Here is a 17152-nt window from a genome sequence, read left to right as displayed (position 1 = left end):
ATCCTTTCACCTGCTGGATGACTTACTGTGTGCTAGTAAAGTGAATCCTTCTTTCTTTCTCTTCATTGCATTACCACATAAAACTGATGTCAGGCTGCTTAAATCAGAGTTCTGCACTGCTAGCACCTGATGCTGCATTATATTTATTCATATCTTACATAAATTAGGATATCAGAAGATTTATTTTTTGAACCTTGGGATAGCCCTAAGGTAATTAGTACAAAGGTTTCTATCTTCACATAAAGAACCTCCTTTAATCCACAATTAGGATCCTGTACAATCTGTTTGGTTGTGGGAAGAGATTTTTTAAAAAAGAGGGAGGGAGAAGTTTGATTTTTAATAGTAAAACAGAAATTCAACATCCCAATTTGAGAGTCAGGATTAGAATTTAGAAATCCCTGGCTCTTAAACATATGTGCATACCATGCTTCTTTCTTGGGCTCTCAGACCAGACTTTAAAACCTGAATCTAGACACAAGTCACTTATTCAGGCAATCACAGTGTGGTATCCTCTGTTAGTGGATACAGGGGGCCATGGCTTTAATTATTTAATCACTTGGCCTCTGTGACGGACCGGGCCGTGTCTGGGCACAGCTGAGGGCATCCGCTCAGGGCGAATTGCTCAACTTCGGGGCTCCTTACAGTCCCCAGACTGGTGACCTCTCCAAACAGGCCACAAACCAGTCCCACAGAGCGCTCCAGCAGCCTGCCTGAAGCCTCCCAAGCAAAACCCCTCCGACACCCCAGCAATATCCGTGCCTCAGATGGCCCCGGGCCTCATACACAGGTGGGAGGTCCTAGCACCCAATCCCACCTACCCCGAACAAGTTCTGTCCGGTTCCAAGAAACCAGCCACAGATCCCTGGTCAATTTACCCTTTGGACCTTACCCACAAATCACGCTGGGCCAATCCTTTAGCATCTAACAACTAAAGGTTTATTATCACAAGAAAGAAAAGCATGAGAGTAAGGTTGCTAAAGAATCATACATTACATGCATCGAAACTCCCAGTCCTCGATGCAGGCTCTAGCAGAGATGTTACAGCTGCTGGTTTAAAAGTTCTTGTTGCACATCCTAGCATCAGGATGGGTTCACAGGTCTTCTGGGCTCTTTGATCCTTGCAATGCTGCCTCTGGGATGAAGTGCTGAGCTCAGAACAAAATGGAGGCCCCCACATGGCCTCTTTATACATCCTTCCTGGCCTCTCCTTGGCCGCAGCTGGTCACCTGGCCGTCAGCCTCTCTCTGCTGCAGCTCTTAGGCCTCCGCCCTCATGCTTTAGGTGTGTCCTTGGCCCATCAAGTGCCATTGTCCCATAGGGCCTCACTAATTAGCACGTCCATAGGTCAGGCTCTGCCCAATGCTCAACCACATTCAGAGAAATATTCAGTTTCCACACAGATTACAGATTCCTACCTACTCACACAGACATTATACACTCACATAAATAGCGTACACAGGATCAGCAGACAGTAAGCTTCTATTCAATACCTCACATGGCCCCCTTCTATACCATTCTTGGGGCCAACACCCCCACCTATGGGTGCATCAGTGATCTGGCTGCTTCCCTCAAGATCCAGTAACGTGACAGCCTCATTTATGTTAGGGATGTAAAATCCTGTTTAATTAGCTAACCAGTTAAATGTGAAGTTTAACTGGTTAACTGATTAAATGAGAGAGGGCAGGGGGCCACTCCACCCATTATGGCTAGGCTGGAGTGGCACCTATGCTGTGGGCAGAGGCTGCTCCAGCCCAGGTGCTGCCAGCTTCATTCAGGGCTGCTGGCTCTCAGCACATGCAGGGCCAGAAGTGCAGCCCTGGAGTTTGGGGGTGGCTTCCAGCTCCCAGTCAGTGCAGGCTGGGAGTTGGCAGCCTTGCATGGGGCCTGGGATTTGGGGGTTGCTGGCTCCCAACCCGCATGGTGAAGATGCTCATGGGTAACCAGTTACCCGTTCAGATCCCTAATTTATGTCATGGGTATGTGGTTCTACTTTGGATAGAAATTATTTGAATTGCATTCAGCACACCAGGGAACATATCTTCTGTTTAAATAAGTACATTCTTAAAATAGCTGGTATTTCATAGACATACATATGTGCACACTGAGTACATTATTAATAAATCAGCAGATCTACCTGGCATTTGCTCAGGAATTTAAGTGAAGTCATGGGTTTCTGAGTTTGTGTAGAAAATAAAAGGAAAGTGTACATGCTTTAGTTAAATTATTGTTGTCAGGGCTGTTCCCCACTCTGGCACTCAGAATGCAGATGGTGGGGGTTCACAAGAGACCTTAAAAATACCTTGCCTCTATAGGCTCAGCTTACAAAACTCCCCAGAGTCACAGATTCACTGGCCTTGGGAGATGGGCTGCCACCATCAAGTGAAATAAAACCTTGAAAACCAGGAAGAAACACTTCAACGTCTTCCCATGGGGTAGCCATAAAAACATAAGAACCACAAGAGAGCTTGAAAAAAAGAAAAAAATAACCCACAGGAAACAAACTTCAATCTCAATAGCTGACCTGTCAGTCTAGGCAGGCACACACACAGACCTCCAGTTACTTTTTAGGACACAAGAATCAAATCATCACCTTAAAAAAGGTGATTTTATTAACAAAACCAAAAGATGTACTTGACAAAGCATACTTGGTTGTTAGGTGTTACAGACCACCTGAGAAAAGAGCAGATTAAAACACAAAGAAACACTGTCTCTTTGGGCTACAGTTTAACTATGGTGAATGGGGGAGGGAAGGCACAGATAAGTTTTACCAAACAACAAAACAAAGAAAAATACCCTGATTGTGATGAAATATACATTTCTTTATCTACTTATGATCCATACTGATCAATACTCCAAGGCCCAGTCCATTCCCATGTCCAATATTCCTGGTAGCCATGATAATACTACTTCATCTTGCTTCCTCCAGCTCCTAACTTAGAACTCACACAAAGAGAAGAAACAAAAAACAGGACTATGTAGCACTTTAAAGACTAACAAGATGGTTTATTAGATGATGAGCTTTCATGGGCCAGACCCACTTCCTCAGATCAAATACTGGAAGAAAATTGTCACAACCATATATACCAAAGGATACAATTTAAAAAATGAACACATATGAAAAGGACAAATCACATTTCAGAACAGAAGGGGGATGGGAGGGAGGTAAATGTCTGTGAGCTAATGATATTAGAGGTGATAATTGGGGAAGCTGTCTTTGTAATGGGTAAGATAATTAGAGTCTTTATTCAAACTTAGGTGTAAAGTGTCAAATTTAAGCATGAATGACAGTTCAGAGGATTCTCTTTCAAGTGTAGTCTTAAAAGGCCTTTGAAGCAGGATGCAGGTAATCAAGTCGTTGAAACAATGCCCTTTCTGGTTGAAATGGCAAGAAACTGTTTTTTCTTTGTGATCCTGTCTAATATCTGTTTTGTGGGCATTGATCCTTTGGCGAAGTGTCTGAGACGTTTGTCTAATGTACATAGCAGATGGACACTTTCGGCACATGATAGCATAAATTATATTTCTGGATGCACAGGAATATGTGTTCTTGATCTTATAACTCACTTGGTTAGGTCCAATAATGGTATCAGCAGAGTGAATATGTGGACAAAGCTGGCAACAGGGTTTGTTGCAAGGGAAGGTACCAGGGTTAGTATTAGTGTGGTATGTCCTGTGGTTGTTGGTAAAAATCATCTTGAGGTTAGGTGGTTGTCTATAGGAGATTATGGGTCTGTCTCCCAGAGCTTCTTGGAGTTTAGTATCCTGTTCCAGTATAGGCTGTAGTTTATTGATAATGAGTTGGACAGGTTTAAGTTGGGGGCTGTAGGTGATGACACGTGGTGTTCTATTGTTGGTTTTCTTGGGTCTGTCTTGAAGTAGATGGTTTCTAGGTATTCGTCTGGCTCTTTCAATTTACTTTTTTATTTCTCTGGGTGGGTAGTTGGGGTTTATAAATGCTTGGTAGAGATTCTGAAGTTTCTGGTGTCTGTCAGTGGGATTAGAGCAGATGCAGTTTTATCGAAGGGCTTGGCTATAGATGATGGATCGTAGGGTGTGTTCTGGATGGGAGCTGGAAGCACGTAGGTAACTGTATGAGTCAGTGGGTTTTCTGTAGAGAGTGGTGTCTAATTTTCCATTGCTGATTTGTACTGTAGTGTCCAGGAAATGGATCTCTCGTGTAGAATGCTCCAGGCTGAGGTTGATGGTGGGGTGTAAGTTGTTAAAATCTCTGTGGAATGTCTCCAGTGTTTCTTGGCCATGCGTCCAGATCATAAAGATGTCATTGATGTAGCGTAAGTAGAGAAGGGGTAAAAGGGGATGGGAGTTGAGGAAATGTGAAGAGGCAGGTATATTACCTCAATTCAAATTTCAGCACTGTATCCCATTGGTTCTCCTGGCTCCTTGCATCCCCCTTAGCTACCTGAGTTTAACCTTTTAGTCACCGAGTACTGGCCAACACTTCTTCTATCCATCACAATTGTATTTTTCAAAAGTGAAGGAAAAGAGAAGTTTGTATTAATAAAAGAAGGAAAGTGATTCAAACAATATATAGAACTTGTTGGTAAACAGTATTTGCAGTGTATCTGTCTTTTGCTAGAATAAAAAATAGCTGTGAGTGCAAGAGTGAGGGCAGAGGGCTAGGAGGGTTGTAGGGCTCAGGGCAATGGGTGTAGGGTGCTAGAGTGAAGGCAGGGCTTGGGACACTGCGGGCACTTACCTGCTCAGTTGCAGAGCTCTGTCTCCAGCTTGTCAGTCTCTTGGGGTACATCTAGACTGGCGTTTTTTCCGGGATACCAGAGGAAAAACTCCAATGCGTCCAGAGAACATATTTGCTCTTCTGCTTCTGCTTCTGCTTCTGCTTCTGCTTTTTTTTGGTGGAAGAGCAAACACACTCTTTTGGGGAGCCCTGTACACCTCGGTCTATGAGGAATAAGGGCTCCTCCGAAAGAGGAGGCTTTTCCACCATTTGGCCCGGCCTAGACAATTTGCATAGCTTTTTCCGACAAAGGACTGTAATCTCGACCTAGCCTTACTGGTGCAACTGCACCCAGTGGTCCCTCTGCAATGTAGTTCTCCCTTGCGCTTACTGCCCCGGTGGACACTCTGGCTACGTCTAGACTGGCATGATTTTCGGCAAATGCTTTTAACAGAAAAGTTTTCCGTTAAAAGCATTTTCGGAAAAGAGCGTCGAGATTGGCACGGACGCTTTTCCGCAAAAGCAGTTTTTCCGGAAAAGTGTCCGTGCCAATCTAGACGTGGTTTTCACAAAAAAAGCCCCAATCGCCATTTTTGCGATCGGGGCTTTTTTGCACAAAACAAATCTGAGCAGTCTACACTGGCCCTTTTGCGCAAAAGCTTTGCGCAAAAGGGACTTTTGCCCAAACGGGAGCAGCATAGCATTTCTGCAAGAAGCAATGATTTCAGACAATAGGAAGTCAGTGTTCTTTCAGAAATTCAAGTGGCCAGTGTAGCCAGCTGGCAAGTTTTTCTGCAAAAGCAGTTGCTTTTGCGGAAAAACTTGCCAGTCTAGACTCAGCCTCTGAGTATTGTGTTCCATGTTCTGGAAAACAGTCCCATTCCCAGTACTTCACCTTTTCCTGTCACAACCAAACCCTGACCTTGCTTTAAGGAAGTGGAGTTGTTTTTACTTCAAATTAACTGACTTAGATTAGCCATCCCCACCAGAAATCCCAGTGGAGAAAAGGCACAGATTTTTTTAATCTTGATATAGCAGATTGAAACCAATGCTACACTGTGGGGTGAGAGAGGGAGGGCATTGACTTTGGTTAACTACACTGAGGTAAAACATATCTGTGCCTTGTCCCCAGTAGGGTTTTACATGGAGTTAAATAACAGATACACCTGTCTGAAATAAAGACAGAGTCTCAGACAGAGGGGGTGCATCTAGACTGGCAAGATTTTGCGCAGAAGCAGCCAGCTGTCTACACTGGCCGCTTGAATTTGCGCAAGAGCACTGATGTTCTAATATAAGAATTCAGTGCTTCTTGCGCAAATATTTTGATGCTCCCACTCAGGGATAAGCCCTCTTGCGCAAGAAGGGCCAGTGTAGACAGGCATGTTAATTTTTTGCGCAAGAAAGCCCGATGGCTAAAATTGGATAAGCTAAAATGGGATAAGCCCTCTTGCGCAAGAGGGCCAGTGTAGACAGGCACCTTAATTTTTTGCTCAAGAAAGCCCGATGGCTAAAATGGCCATCGGAGCTTTCTTGCGCAAAAGTGTGTCTATCCTGGACATGGATGCTTTTGCACAAAAACACTTTTTGTGCAAAAGCATCCATGCCAGTCTAGATGCTCTTTTGCGGAAATACTTTTAACAGAAAAACTTTTCCGTTAAAAGTATTTCCGCAAAATCATGCCAGTCTAGATGCAGCCAGAGGGTTAGATACAGAATTTATTTACACTGGCTGAATTTTTCAGAGCAACCTCAGGGATCGGGGGACAGTTCCAAAATCTCAGCCGCTCTGTGTGAAGCAAGGTAACAAAGGAATAGACAGATAATTCCACAGCTAGTGCATAACTCCAACCTAACTAAGACTTAGGGTTGCACTAGAAACATTTGCCAATATAGCAGTCTCACTTTGGTGGGTGATTTATTCTGACATTTCTGTACTGACAGTAGCCCTAGCATAACGATTATTTTGACAAAGTTTTTTTGCTGGTATAGCTTATTTTGTTCAGGGAACTGGTATATACTATACTGGTGATGCCACTATACAGTACTGGCAAACCCTTTCTAGTGTAGACCAGGTTGAAGAAGGACTGTGGGTATAAGCAGGAAGCTGACAGGTAGCATACTCTGTGTGAGCTCACCTATCCCTTTCTTGCTACAGCATTCTGGCCATGTGGGAGAGAAACACTCTCTCTGTAATCTCCTCTGAGTTAAGTCTAGCTGCCTCTTAGTGAGATCTTGGAGCAGAGTTGGGAAACCTAAGCCCTGGGAGCTGGATGCTACCCCCAGTTTGCCTGGATCCAGCCCTGGAGGTTCAGGGATTCCCCCCCCCCCCTCAAATTGGCGAACCCATGCTGGTGCTCCAGCCCACCGCTGCCTCCCTGCAGAGCTGGAACACATAAAAACTACTATCCTGACTCCTTTCCTTGGACTTGTGTCACCAGCAAAATAACTTGTTGGTGACACCTGGTGCAGCTGTATGCGGATGGTTTAACTGAAACTATCCAAACAAAGCACATAGCATCATTATACATGATTTCCTGGCTGATTGCAGCTCCTCTGTTTTCAGCAGATTTATTTGTCCCACTACTGAACCCTGCTATTAATACTGGGAAATTGTGCTAATGCAGACAAAGTAGCAGAGTGACCCCTGCATGTTGCAGGGAGTCAAATATTTCCTCCCCATGTCTTTGAACTGCAAGGCTGTGTCTAGACTGGCAAGTTTTTCCACAAAAGCAGGTGCTTTTGCGGAAAAACTTGCCAGCTGTCTACACTGGCCGCTTGAATTTCCGCAAGAACACTGACGATCTCATGTAAGAAATCAGGGCTTCTTGTGGAAATACTATGCTGCTCGCATTCGGGCAAAAGTCCTTTTGCGCAAAAGTCCTTTTGCGCAAATGCTCAGTGTAGACAGCTCAGATTTGTTTTGCACAAAAAAGTCCCGATCGCGAAAATGGTGATTGGAGCTTTTTTGCGCAAAAGTGCGTCTAGATTGGCCACGGATACTTTTGTGCAAAAGTGCTTTTGCGGAAAAGCATCCGTGCCAATCTAGACGCTCTTTTCCGCAAATGCTTTTAACGGAAAACTTTTCCGTTAAAAACATTTGCGGAAAATCATGCCAGTCTAGACGTAGCCCAATAGTAATGGATCTCTAATAGATTCCGTCCTGGGATAATTTGCATTGAATAATTTGGTTCAAATGGATTGCATTCATAGCGTACAGTTAGTTAAAGCTTATCACTTTCCACCCACTTTCAAATACAAGCTTCCTAACCCAAAATAACTTACAATACAGTAAAAAAAATAGAGAAAGGGTATCTGAGCACAAAAGTTTGAGGAGACTTAGAGTGAGTCACCACCCAGGCAGAGCCCATGTTCATAATCTGTTTGATGGCAAGAGCTTGACTCTCTGCATGCTGTTCTATGCTAGATTCCACAGGCAGCCTGGACGGTGTCGACATGCTCAAAGTGCACTGCAGTGAGCCGCACCTGATTATTCAGCTTAAATTCTGCGTGCGAGAAAACTGCCGCAAATTCCTTCGGAGCTACCGGGCTGGGTTGTTCCGCGAGTCTCTCCAGAACCATCTCCGAGTCACCCTGTCAGTGACAGCTGTATCTGTTGAAGTGGAGCTGAAAACTGGCAGTGAGCAGTTGGATCACATGCTGAATGAGGAGGAGCGCTGTTTGGACTATATCTACAAAGAAAAGGTATATTGGAAGGAAGGATGCTCCAGTACCTAGGGCCCTAGTTTGGGACATAGAAGATCTGGGTTCAAGTCCCTGTTTTGCCATGTACTTCTTGTGTGATCTCGGACCAGTCACTTATACCAAATATATATAGATACTGGCAGACTTACCCAGCATTGCCCGTTTCCTTCAGGGCAGGGCCTTGGGAAGGTGCTATTCTTCCCAACAGGTTCCCCCAGCTGCCATGAGCCTTTTTTCTCCTCCTTCACCCCAGTGCTGCAGCCAAGGGCCAGGAGGGAGGGAAAGGGTTTGGGGCAAGGGTCTGATAGCAGTTAAGATGGCAGAGTCCCAGCCATGCTGGCCACTCTCTTGGTGGTGTGGCTGCCCCCACTGGACACTCTGTAGTATAGCTCCCCTCTGCGGGCTTCCTGCTCTCAGTGGCCACTCTCATATCTATCGTGTCCCTCCAAACAGCAGCCCCTCCTTTACCTTTAAAAGTAAGGTGCTTTTGAAAATGCCACTAGGCACTTGAATACCTTTAAAAATCTAGCTGTTAGCCTCTCTTGTGCCTCTGTTTCCCATCTGTACAATGGGGATAATAGCATTGCCCAACCACACAAGACATGAAACAAGGTGGTTTGGGTCCTGAAGAAAATGAAAGAACAGAAGAAGAGCGCTGCAGAACACAAAAGCTTGTCTCACCAAAAGAATTTGGTCTAATAAAAGATATTACCTCACCCTCCTGATGCACATTAACATAGCTTCATTGACTTCAGTGGAGCCTGGGTGCTCCTAGAATACAAGTAACGATCAGTAATAAGTTTCCCTCCACTGTGTGATCATTTATTGAACCTGTGTGTGGGGAAAAAACAGTATAGGGAAAGTTTGGGGAAAAGAGCCTTTTAAAAAATGAAAGCGGCAGGATGCATCTGACGAAGTGGGTCTTTGCCTACGAAAGCTTATGCTCCAACACTTCAGTTAGTCTATAAGGTGCCACAGGACTCCTCGCTGCTTTTGCAGATTCAGACTAACATGGATACCCCTCTGATACTTAAAAAATGAAGATTACTTAGTACAAATTCATAGATTGTAAACCCATAACAGAACATTAGATCACCTAGTCTGTTCTCCAGTATATCAGAGAGATAAATTTCACCTGGTTACAACTGTATTGAGCCCAGTAACTTGTATGGCAAGGCATATCTTTCAGAAAAGAATCCAATCTTGATTTGACAGCTTAATGAGAAGGAGAATCCACCGCTAAATGACTGGCACTATTTGCTTACAGCCTGACCGCCTGAGGGACGAGGAAATTGCAGAGCTGGAGGAATCTTTCAGAAGCCTGACTTGTCAACAGAAGAGCAACAACACAAATGAGTACAACTCTTTAAACTCCTCATCTCTGCATTACTGTTCTGGAGGGAGCACTCTGCCAGCAGGAGCCACCTTCATCTTTCAGGAACAACAATTTGGTGAGTGGTCACAAGTGAGCCATCAGACACTTAAAGCCCTGGGTCTTCCACTCTTTAAACTTCACAAAGGAAAAAGGGCTTGTTCTGGATGAGTCAAAAACAGAATTTCTCAAATTATGAGCATAGGAACATAGGAGTTGCTATATGGCCGCACCTGGTTTCTGACTGTGGCCAGCACTAGGAAGTGTCCACGTTATAGTCAGGGGGCATGATTGCAGCATGCATAGCCACACACAGCTAGCTTTGATTGAGCTAACTTTATAAAAACAGCATTATGGTCACATCACCATAGGCAACAGCATGGGCTAGCCACGTGAGGACAGGCCAACTCAGACATATGGGGCAGCTGGCTTGCACCACCTCATCCACACTGCTCTTGTTTTTTCAGCTCACTCACGCAGCAGTCACACCTCCTGATTGCTGGGTAGACATACACTCAGAGGTAGGTGCAAGGAACTCTACTGTAGGCAGTTATGGTATGTAACTTACCCTGAGGGAAAGTGCTTCCCATCCCATTAATGAGATGCAGGCTTGTAGCCATCGGCTATGTCTACACTGGCACGTTCTCATGCAAAAACTCTTTTGCGGAAGAGTTCTTCTGCAAAAACTCTTCCAGAAGAGAGCATCTACACTGGCATGTGCTTTTGCACAAGAGCATCCATGCCATTGTAGACGCTCTCTTGCACAAGAAAGCTCTGATGGCCATTTTAACCATAGGGCTTTCTTGTGCAAGAAAGTCATGTTGCCTCTCTACACTGGCCTCTTGCGCAAGAACAGTTGCACAAAAGGGCTTATTCCTGAGCGGGAACATCAGAGTTCTGGCACAAGAAGCCCTGATTTCATACATTAGAACATCAGTTTACTTGCGCAAGAACATGCGGCCAGTGTAGACAGGCAGCAAGTTTTTGCGCAAGAGCGGTTGCTTTTGTGCAAGATCACACCAGTGTAGACATAGCCATAGAGTTTAAGGCCAGAAGAGACATTAGGTCATCTGCTCTGACCTCCCGTGTCCCACATGCCAATGCCCAGCACCTGCACACTACAGCCAATTACTGCAATGAGACCAAAGTATCACAGCCCACAGGAGACTAGACTGTTACCTGCTACAGGCGGAGAATAGGTGGAACACAGGTGCACCAGGGCCCAAGGCCTCCATAGTAAGAGGGAAATGATTAAGGGAAAATCCTGGTAAATGACCTGCACACACACAAAGGTCATGGCCCAGCTAACTCAGAGAAAATTCCTTCCCAGTCCCTCATAAAGTGATCAGTTGGATGCACAGGAACCAGCCAGCCAAGCACTTGAGAGAGAGAGTGCTCAGTGATGTGTTGGACCATTGGTGCCCGCTAAGGATTTGAAATATCAACTAACTGACTAATCAAATAGTTGATGTATTTTGCATCAACTATTTGAATAGTCGATAGGGTGCCTCTGCCTTTGAAGTGTAGCAAGAGCCCTAGCCTGTTAGACAAACCTATGTCTAAAGTTAGGGCCCCTGAAATTGAAGGTCTAATGGCCCTGATTGAGCAGATAGCTACCCGAGTTTCCCTTCACATCCCTGCCAGTGTACCCCAGCTGTGAGTTGCTGCACTCCAGCTGCTTCTCGTGAGCAGACAGATTTTTAAATGGTCATAAACTCCAAAATGGGTTTGTGGGGTACACAGTAGAGTCCACCTGGGTCATTGCTGAGTATGAGTTAGGCCCATCTAAGGATTTTATATGTAAAGAGCATGGTAGGATCTGCCCTCATTGTTTCAGGGTTAACAGAAGAAGCTGAGAGTATTTAAAAATGGAACAGAGAAAAAGCTCAGAAAGAAGAGTCTGGGGCTTTTAAAAGGGTGAGGACGGGCTGTGTGAGGTAAAGGGGGACAGCCAAGAGAAAAGCAAAGCCCATCAAACAAATGAATAGTTATGTCCCCATTTGACAACTTAGCAACATGTGCAGCCCCAACTGGTCTCACAGGGCATTCAAAACATATGGCTAGTTCATCCACCAAGCTGGATAGGTCTTTATTAAGTATGAACTCACTTCGATACATGGGTCACTATCCTCTAATCTTGATAGCAGGTGCTAGCTGCTCAAAACCAGAAAATAGCACATTTTAACAGTCACAAATAAGTTTCTGCTAATTGCCGCTTGGAATGAATGGACACTGAATGTTCGTTAGTATAAATTGTGAACTCAAACCCTTCCCTCCTCAGCAGGTTTTCTAAAACATGCATCACACAGTCACTACCTCTACATCTAAGTTACCTAGGATGCGATCTCTCATAGTCACAGACTGGACGAGCGGAGAAGAGATTCTCAGTGGTAATGACTCCTCTACTGATAGTGAAACACCATTTAAAATTCACATTCAAGGATGAAAAAGAAGCACATACAAATTATATGAGGTCTGCTGACACAGTAAAAACTCTGTTGTCCAGCTCTCGATTAACCAGAAAGTTCAATTAACTGGCATTTCTGGCATTTCCCAATACAAATCTTCAATCTAGTAACCAGGCCTAGCATACTACTCAATACCAAGGTTCCCTCTACACTGCAGAGTTTTTCTGGAAAAATGGCTGCTTTTTTGGAAAAACGACACTTATATCCACACTGCAATTGCGTTCTTTTGAGAGAAAGTCAAAAGAATGCAGTGGTTATTCCGACATTGGTAAACCTCTTTCTATGAGGAAGAAACCTTCTCCAAGCTCTTTTGGAAAAAGGCGTGTGTGAACAGAGAAGAGGGTTTTTTATTTTTCGAAAGAAGAGGCCTCCAGGAAAAAACACAGGTGCCCTAATAGCCACTCCATCCATAGTAATCACAACTTAAATGCGAGATAGTGTCCATTCGGCGTGGATTGCTTTTTCAATGTGCTTTTGCTGTGTGGATGCTCTCTTTCAAAAGAAGTTTTTTTGGAAGATCTCTTCCGGAAAAGCTTCTTCCAAAAGATGTAGGCTAAGCTGCGTGGTGGTGTGTACCACCAGTTGCTTAATCAGTTCTGCTTAGCCAGAGGCTCAGGACTCTTCACATGGAACTGCCTGGCTGGGCAGGGCTGATTAAGCAGCTGCAGGGCTATGTTGCCACACAGTTTAGAGGGAACCTTGCTCAGCAAGTTATGCAAATGCATATTCTGTACTCTACTTTTATGCAGAAGAGGCAAAAAAGCAAACTGAAATCAGGGATTTATTCCAAAAAGCAGCTTTCAGGGGGTGCCATCGGGTCATCACAGATTCAGCCCAATCTACTGCATGAAGTTAGGGCCCCTGAAAATGAAGGACTAATGGCACTGATTGGGCAGATAACCACCCAAGTTTCCTCTCACATGTCTGCCAGTGGGCCGCAACTGAGAGCTTCTGCTGTTAATAATTGATATTGAGAATGGTGACCCTGAGACACTGAAAGATCCTAAAGTGCCTTCTGAATCACCAAAGAAAGATTCAACGATGTTCAGTGTAGTGTTAGTGTTCAGTGTGTCTTCAGTCATCTGGGTGTGCACCCGCGCTGTCCAGAGTGATATGTAGTGTCACATGAGAACCTACTGCATAGCAAATTTTGTCTATGAACACCTAAAAGAGCCACTCTGCAGTGCAGCATTACTACTGGATTGGGGAGTTCCTGTTCACTGTGTTATATTTTACTCATTTAATTGTATTCCAATTATTTGAAAACTGGCATTCCATTGGTAAAGTATAACTTTTGGTTAACTAGAATGTTGGATTAACAAGCATTGCCCTTACCTCCAACATGCTGGATAACAGAGCTTTTACTATAATGCCACAAACAGCAGCATCCCTTTATATTTTCTATTACCACAAAGCATACACATGAAAGGCTGCTAAGAAATGCTCAGAGCGATTACACAAATCCCCACAATCACAGCTACTGCATGGTTGATTAGTATGAATATAAGACTCTTATGAACACATTTCTATTGCACTGATTTCAAAATCTGAAATTTATAACTGGAACCAGCTGGCATTTTGTCCTGGAGGGGCTGGTGAAGTTGGTCACAGTGTCAGCATGCAAATCAATTCAGTTATCCCAGCTTCCCTTTCTCTGTATATGCTGATCTGGATGCAGTTTCTCTTTCCTAATGCCCTTATCATGGAAAATGTATCTCTTTAAATTCAACCCTGGCACAAGCCCCTCAAGCACCAAGGAGCGAGTTAATGAAAACTGTAGCTAACAAGGAGTGGGTACAACTCCATGATAGTGTTTAATACACTACACACATCAAGGGCTGTGTCTAGACTGGCATGATTTTCCGCAAATGCTTTTAATGGAAAAGTTTTTCCGTTAAAAGCATTTGCGGAAAAGAGCATCTAGATTGGCACGGATGCTTTTGCGCAAAAGCACTTTTTGCGAAAAAGTGTCCGTACCAATCTAGACGCAGTTTTGCGTAAGAAAGCCCCAATCGCTATTTTCGTCATCGGGGCTTTTTTGTGCAAAACAGTTTTTACCTGTCTACACTGGCCCTCTTGCGCAAAAGTATTTACGCCAGAGGGCTTTTTCCCGAGTGGGAGCATCACAGTATTTCCGCAAGAACACTGACAATCTTACATTAGATCGTCAGTGTTCTTGCGCAAATTCAAGTGGCCAGTGTCGACAGCTGGCAAGTTTTTCCGCAAAAGTGGCTGCTTTTGCGCAAAATCTTGCCAGTCTAGATGCAGCCAAGATCTTTTCCTTGGGGATCTTTAGCATACTTATGCCTATGCACAATAAAATATTATGTAGACCATAACATGCCCCTGTGTTGCTTCAGTGCAGTGATGAACCGGGACTCCAATGTGCTAAGCACTTTGTACTATCTTTAAGTCAACAGAACACTCACCCCAGATGACCATCAAAAGTTTGCCAAGCTTGTGTCGAAGAAATGGAAGCAGGTGGGGAGGTCTTTGCAGAAGAGCTGCCGTGCCCTTCGTGATCCTGTTATTGACAACTTGGCCCACGAATATGACCGAGAGGGATTGTATGAGCAAGCGTACCAGCTCCTTCTCAGGTTTATCCAGTCAGAGGGCAAGAGAGCTACATTACAGAGGCTGATTGCAGCCCTGGCAGAAAACAGTCTCATATCCATAGCAGAAGACCTCTTGGGCCTCCACCATAGTGAGAACAACACATCATAGACAAGGAAGGGAGAAGCCAGGAATTTGCTTGTTTCAGACGGTTTCCAAGGCTGTTGTCAATGTCCCAGGAATGTAAAGCTCAGTCAACCACCATGATATCTACTCCACTGAGAATGCTAAAGAAAAGCCACAGTGCTGTTACCAAGTCAGCATGTGTACTGAATTACTGCAGGATTGACACACTTCATTGTACACCATTGCCAGGAGACAATCAATGCTGTTATAGGCTGGGGAGCATGGCTTCCCATTGGCTCCCAGTAAGTATCCTTCTGAGGAGACATGTTGCAATGCACCTAACAGTGCTACATCCCAAGCCTAAAGATCATGCCAACATGGTGTATGTCAAAGAGCAACTGCGGGCCTAGAGAGTCTTTTGGAAAGCATTCTACCATTGCTTAGAAATAATTATGCTAATTGAATATAGTACAAACTTGGAGGGGTCCCCCCCTTCATTTTTTACAAATAAGGACATTTCATGACAACAGTAACTCCCCACCCAGCCTACTGAAAGCTTATCTGCTCTTTCCTTTCTCACCCTACCAGAAGCCATACTCCTTACTCTGATAAAGTCTCCAAGCAAGCCATGAGGTCCATTTATCACATCACTGGCTCTCTTTAAAACCTGTCCTAGGTTTGGTCAGAGATGTCCAATACCGCTGCCTCTGAGACATCACAAACCAGGAGGGTCAGGCGTTGCATGGTGTCTTTCTTTGGCACACTGTGATTCTGTGACACCCAAAACTCAGCTGTGCCTGGGGTGCCAGTTTCACACACTCTGGATTTCAAGGGGAAAGTTTGTGAAAGTACACAAAAATAGATAGGGTCAACTTCTCCTCTCAGATTCCAAGATCCCACTGGTTTCAGTAGGTACAGTAACTCCTCACTGAAGGTTGTTTCATTGTTATGTTGTTTATCCATTAGAGTACATGCACGTTTAAAGTTGTGCAATGCTCCTTTATAACATCTTTTTCGAGAAAAGCAGCTCGTCTTTTGGGGACTTGGAACCAGGGTGGGCCAGAATTCCCCCCCCCCCTTTACCTGTCCCTTAAGTTCCCTGTAAAGTACTGTTCAGCTGCCCTCCTTTTGTCTTGGTGCTGCTCTGGGGAGGCTCCTGCTTGCTGTGGGGGGTGAAAAGGGAGATAGATGCTAATGTAAGGGTGTCCCGCTGCCCTGATTGCACCCCCCCCCCACCCATGTCATACCCCATCTCCACAAAGCAAGTTGCAAACAGCTACAGATTCCCAAGTCTAAACCCTGATCTACAGTACAGCACTTAAAAGGGCAGTGTTCTTAAAGGATGTATTATTTTGAGACAACTGGCATTGTTTCGAAATAACAATGCAAGTGTCTACACAGCCATTCCGTTATTTTGAAATAAGTTTGAAATAACAGATGGCTTATTCTGAAATCTGTAAACCTCATTCTACGAGGAATAACACCTGTTCTGAAATAGCTATTTCGAAATAAAGCATGTGTAGATGCTCCACTGCTGCTATTTCAAAATAGCAAGAACAGTTGCGCAAGAGGGCTTATTGCTGAGCGGGAGCATCATAGTTCTTGCACAAGAAGCCCTGATTTCATCCATGAGAACGTCAGTGTTCTTGCGCAAGAACTCCTTGCCAGTGTAGACAGGCAGCAAGTTTTTGCACAAAAGCGGCCGCTTTTGCGCAAGATCGCGCCAATATAGACACTGCCACTGAGTCTGACCATCGCAAGTGGAGACAGTTTACTTTGGATCCCCAAAGTCAGGAGTATTCACACACAAGGTTTATTAATATCAAAGAGGATATGGCAAGTATAAAGGGTGTCAAAGGGTATGTCTACACTGCAAAGCTATTTCTGGATACCACAGTATCCCAAAATAACTATCCCTTGTTTTCACAGCAAGCCCATTATTTCAAGCTTGCTATTCCAAAATCTCTGTAAACCTCATTCTACGAGGAGTAACGGACTTTTCTAAATAGTGTTTTATTTTGAAATTTGGTGCTGTGTAGACAATACCAAATGACAAAATAAGCTATTTCAAAATAGCATCAAAATAGGATACACAATTTGCATAGCTCAAATTGTGTATCTTATTTTGCGTTACAGGGCAGTGTAGATGCACCCAAAAGGAGCAGAACTGGAACCTCATTTTGGACCCATCTCCAATAAGACACAACATTCCTGCTGGCCCCTGACAGAACTGACT

General features: G+C 44.4%; 1 protein-coding gene across 1 annotated transcript in view; it reads left to right on the top strand.

Annotated features, from left to right (window-relative positions):
• Positions 1-15556, top strand: part of TRADD (TNFRSF1A associated via death domain) — a 20788-nt gene extending 5232 nt beyond the window's left edge. Inside the window, exons 3-5 of the mRNA XM_006120959.5 lie at positions 8120-8397; positions 9665-9848; positions 14651-15556. Of these exons, the coding sequence (XP_006121021.1) occupies positions 8120-8397; positions 9665-9848; positions 14651-14961 (773 nt within the window). The 3' untranslated portion in view covers positions 14962-15556. The remainder of the gene's footprint in view (positions 1-8119; positions 8398-9664; positions 9849-14650) is intronic.
• Positions 15557-17152: the final 1596 nt, after the last annotated feature.

Source organism: Pelodiscus sinensis, chromosome 12, assembly GCF_052426305.1.
Source record: "Pelodiscus sinensis isolate ZL-2025 chromosome 12, ASM5242630v1, whole genome shotgun sequence".
NCBI lineage: Eukaryota > Metazoa > Chordata > Testudines > Trionychidae > Pelodiscus > Pelodiscus sinensis.
This window is presented reverse-complemented; position numbering and strand designations above follow the sequence as displayed.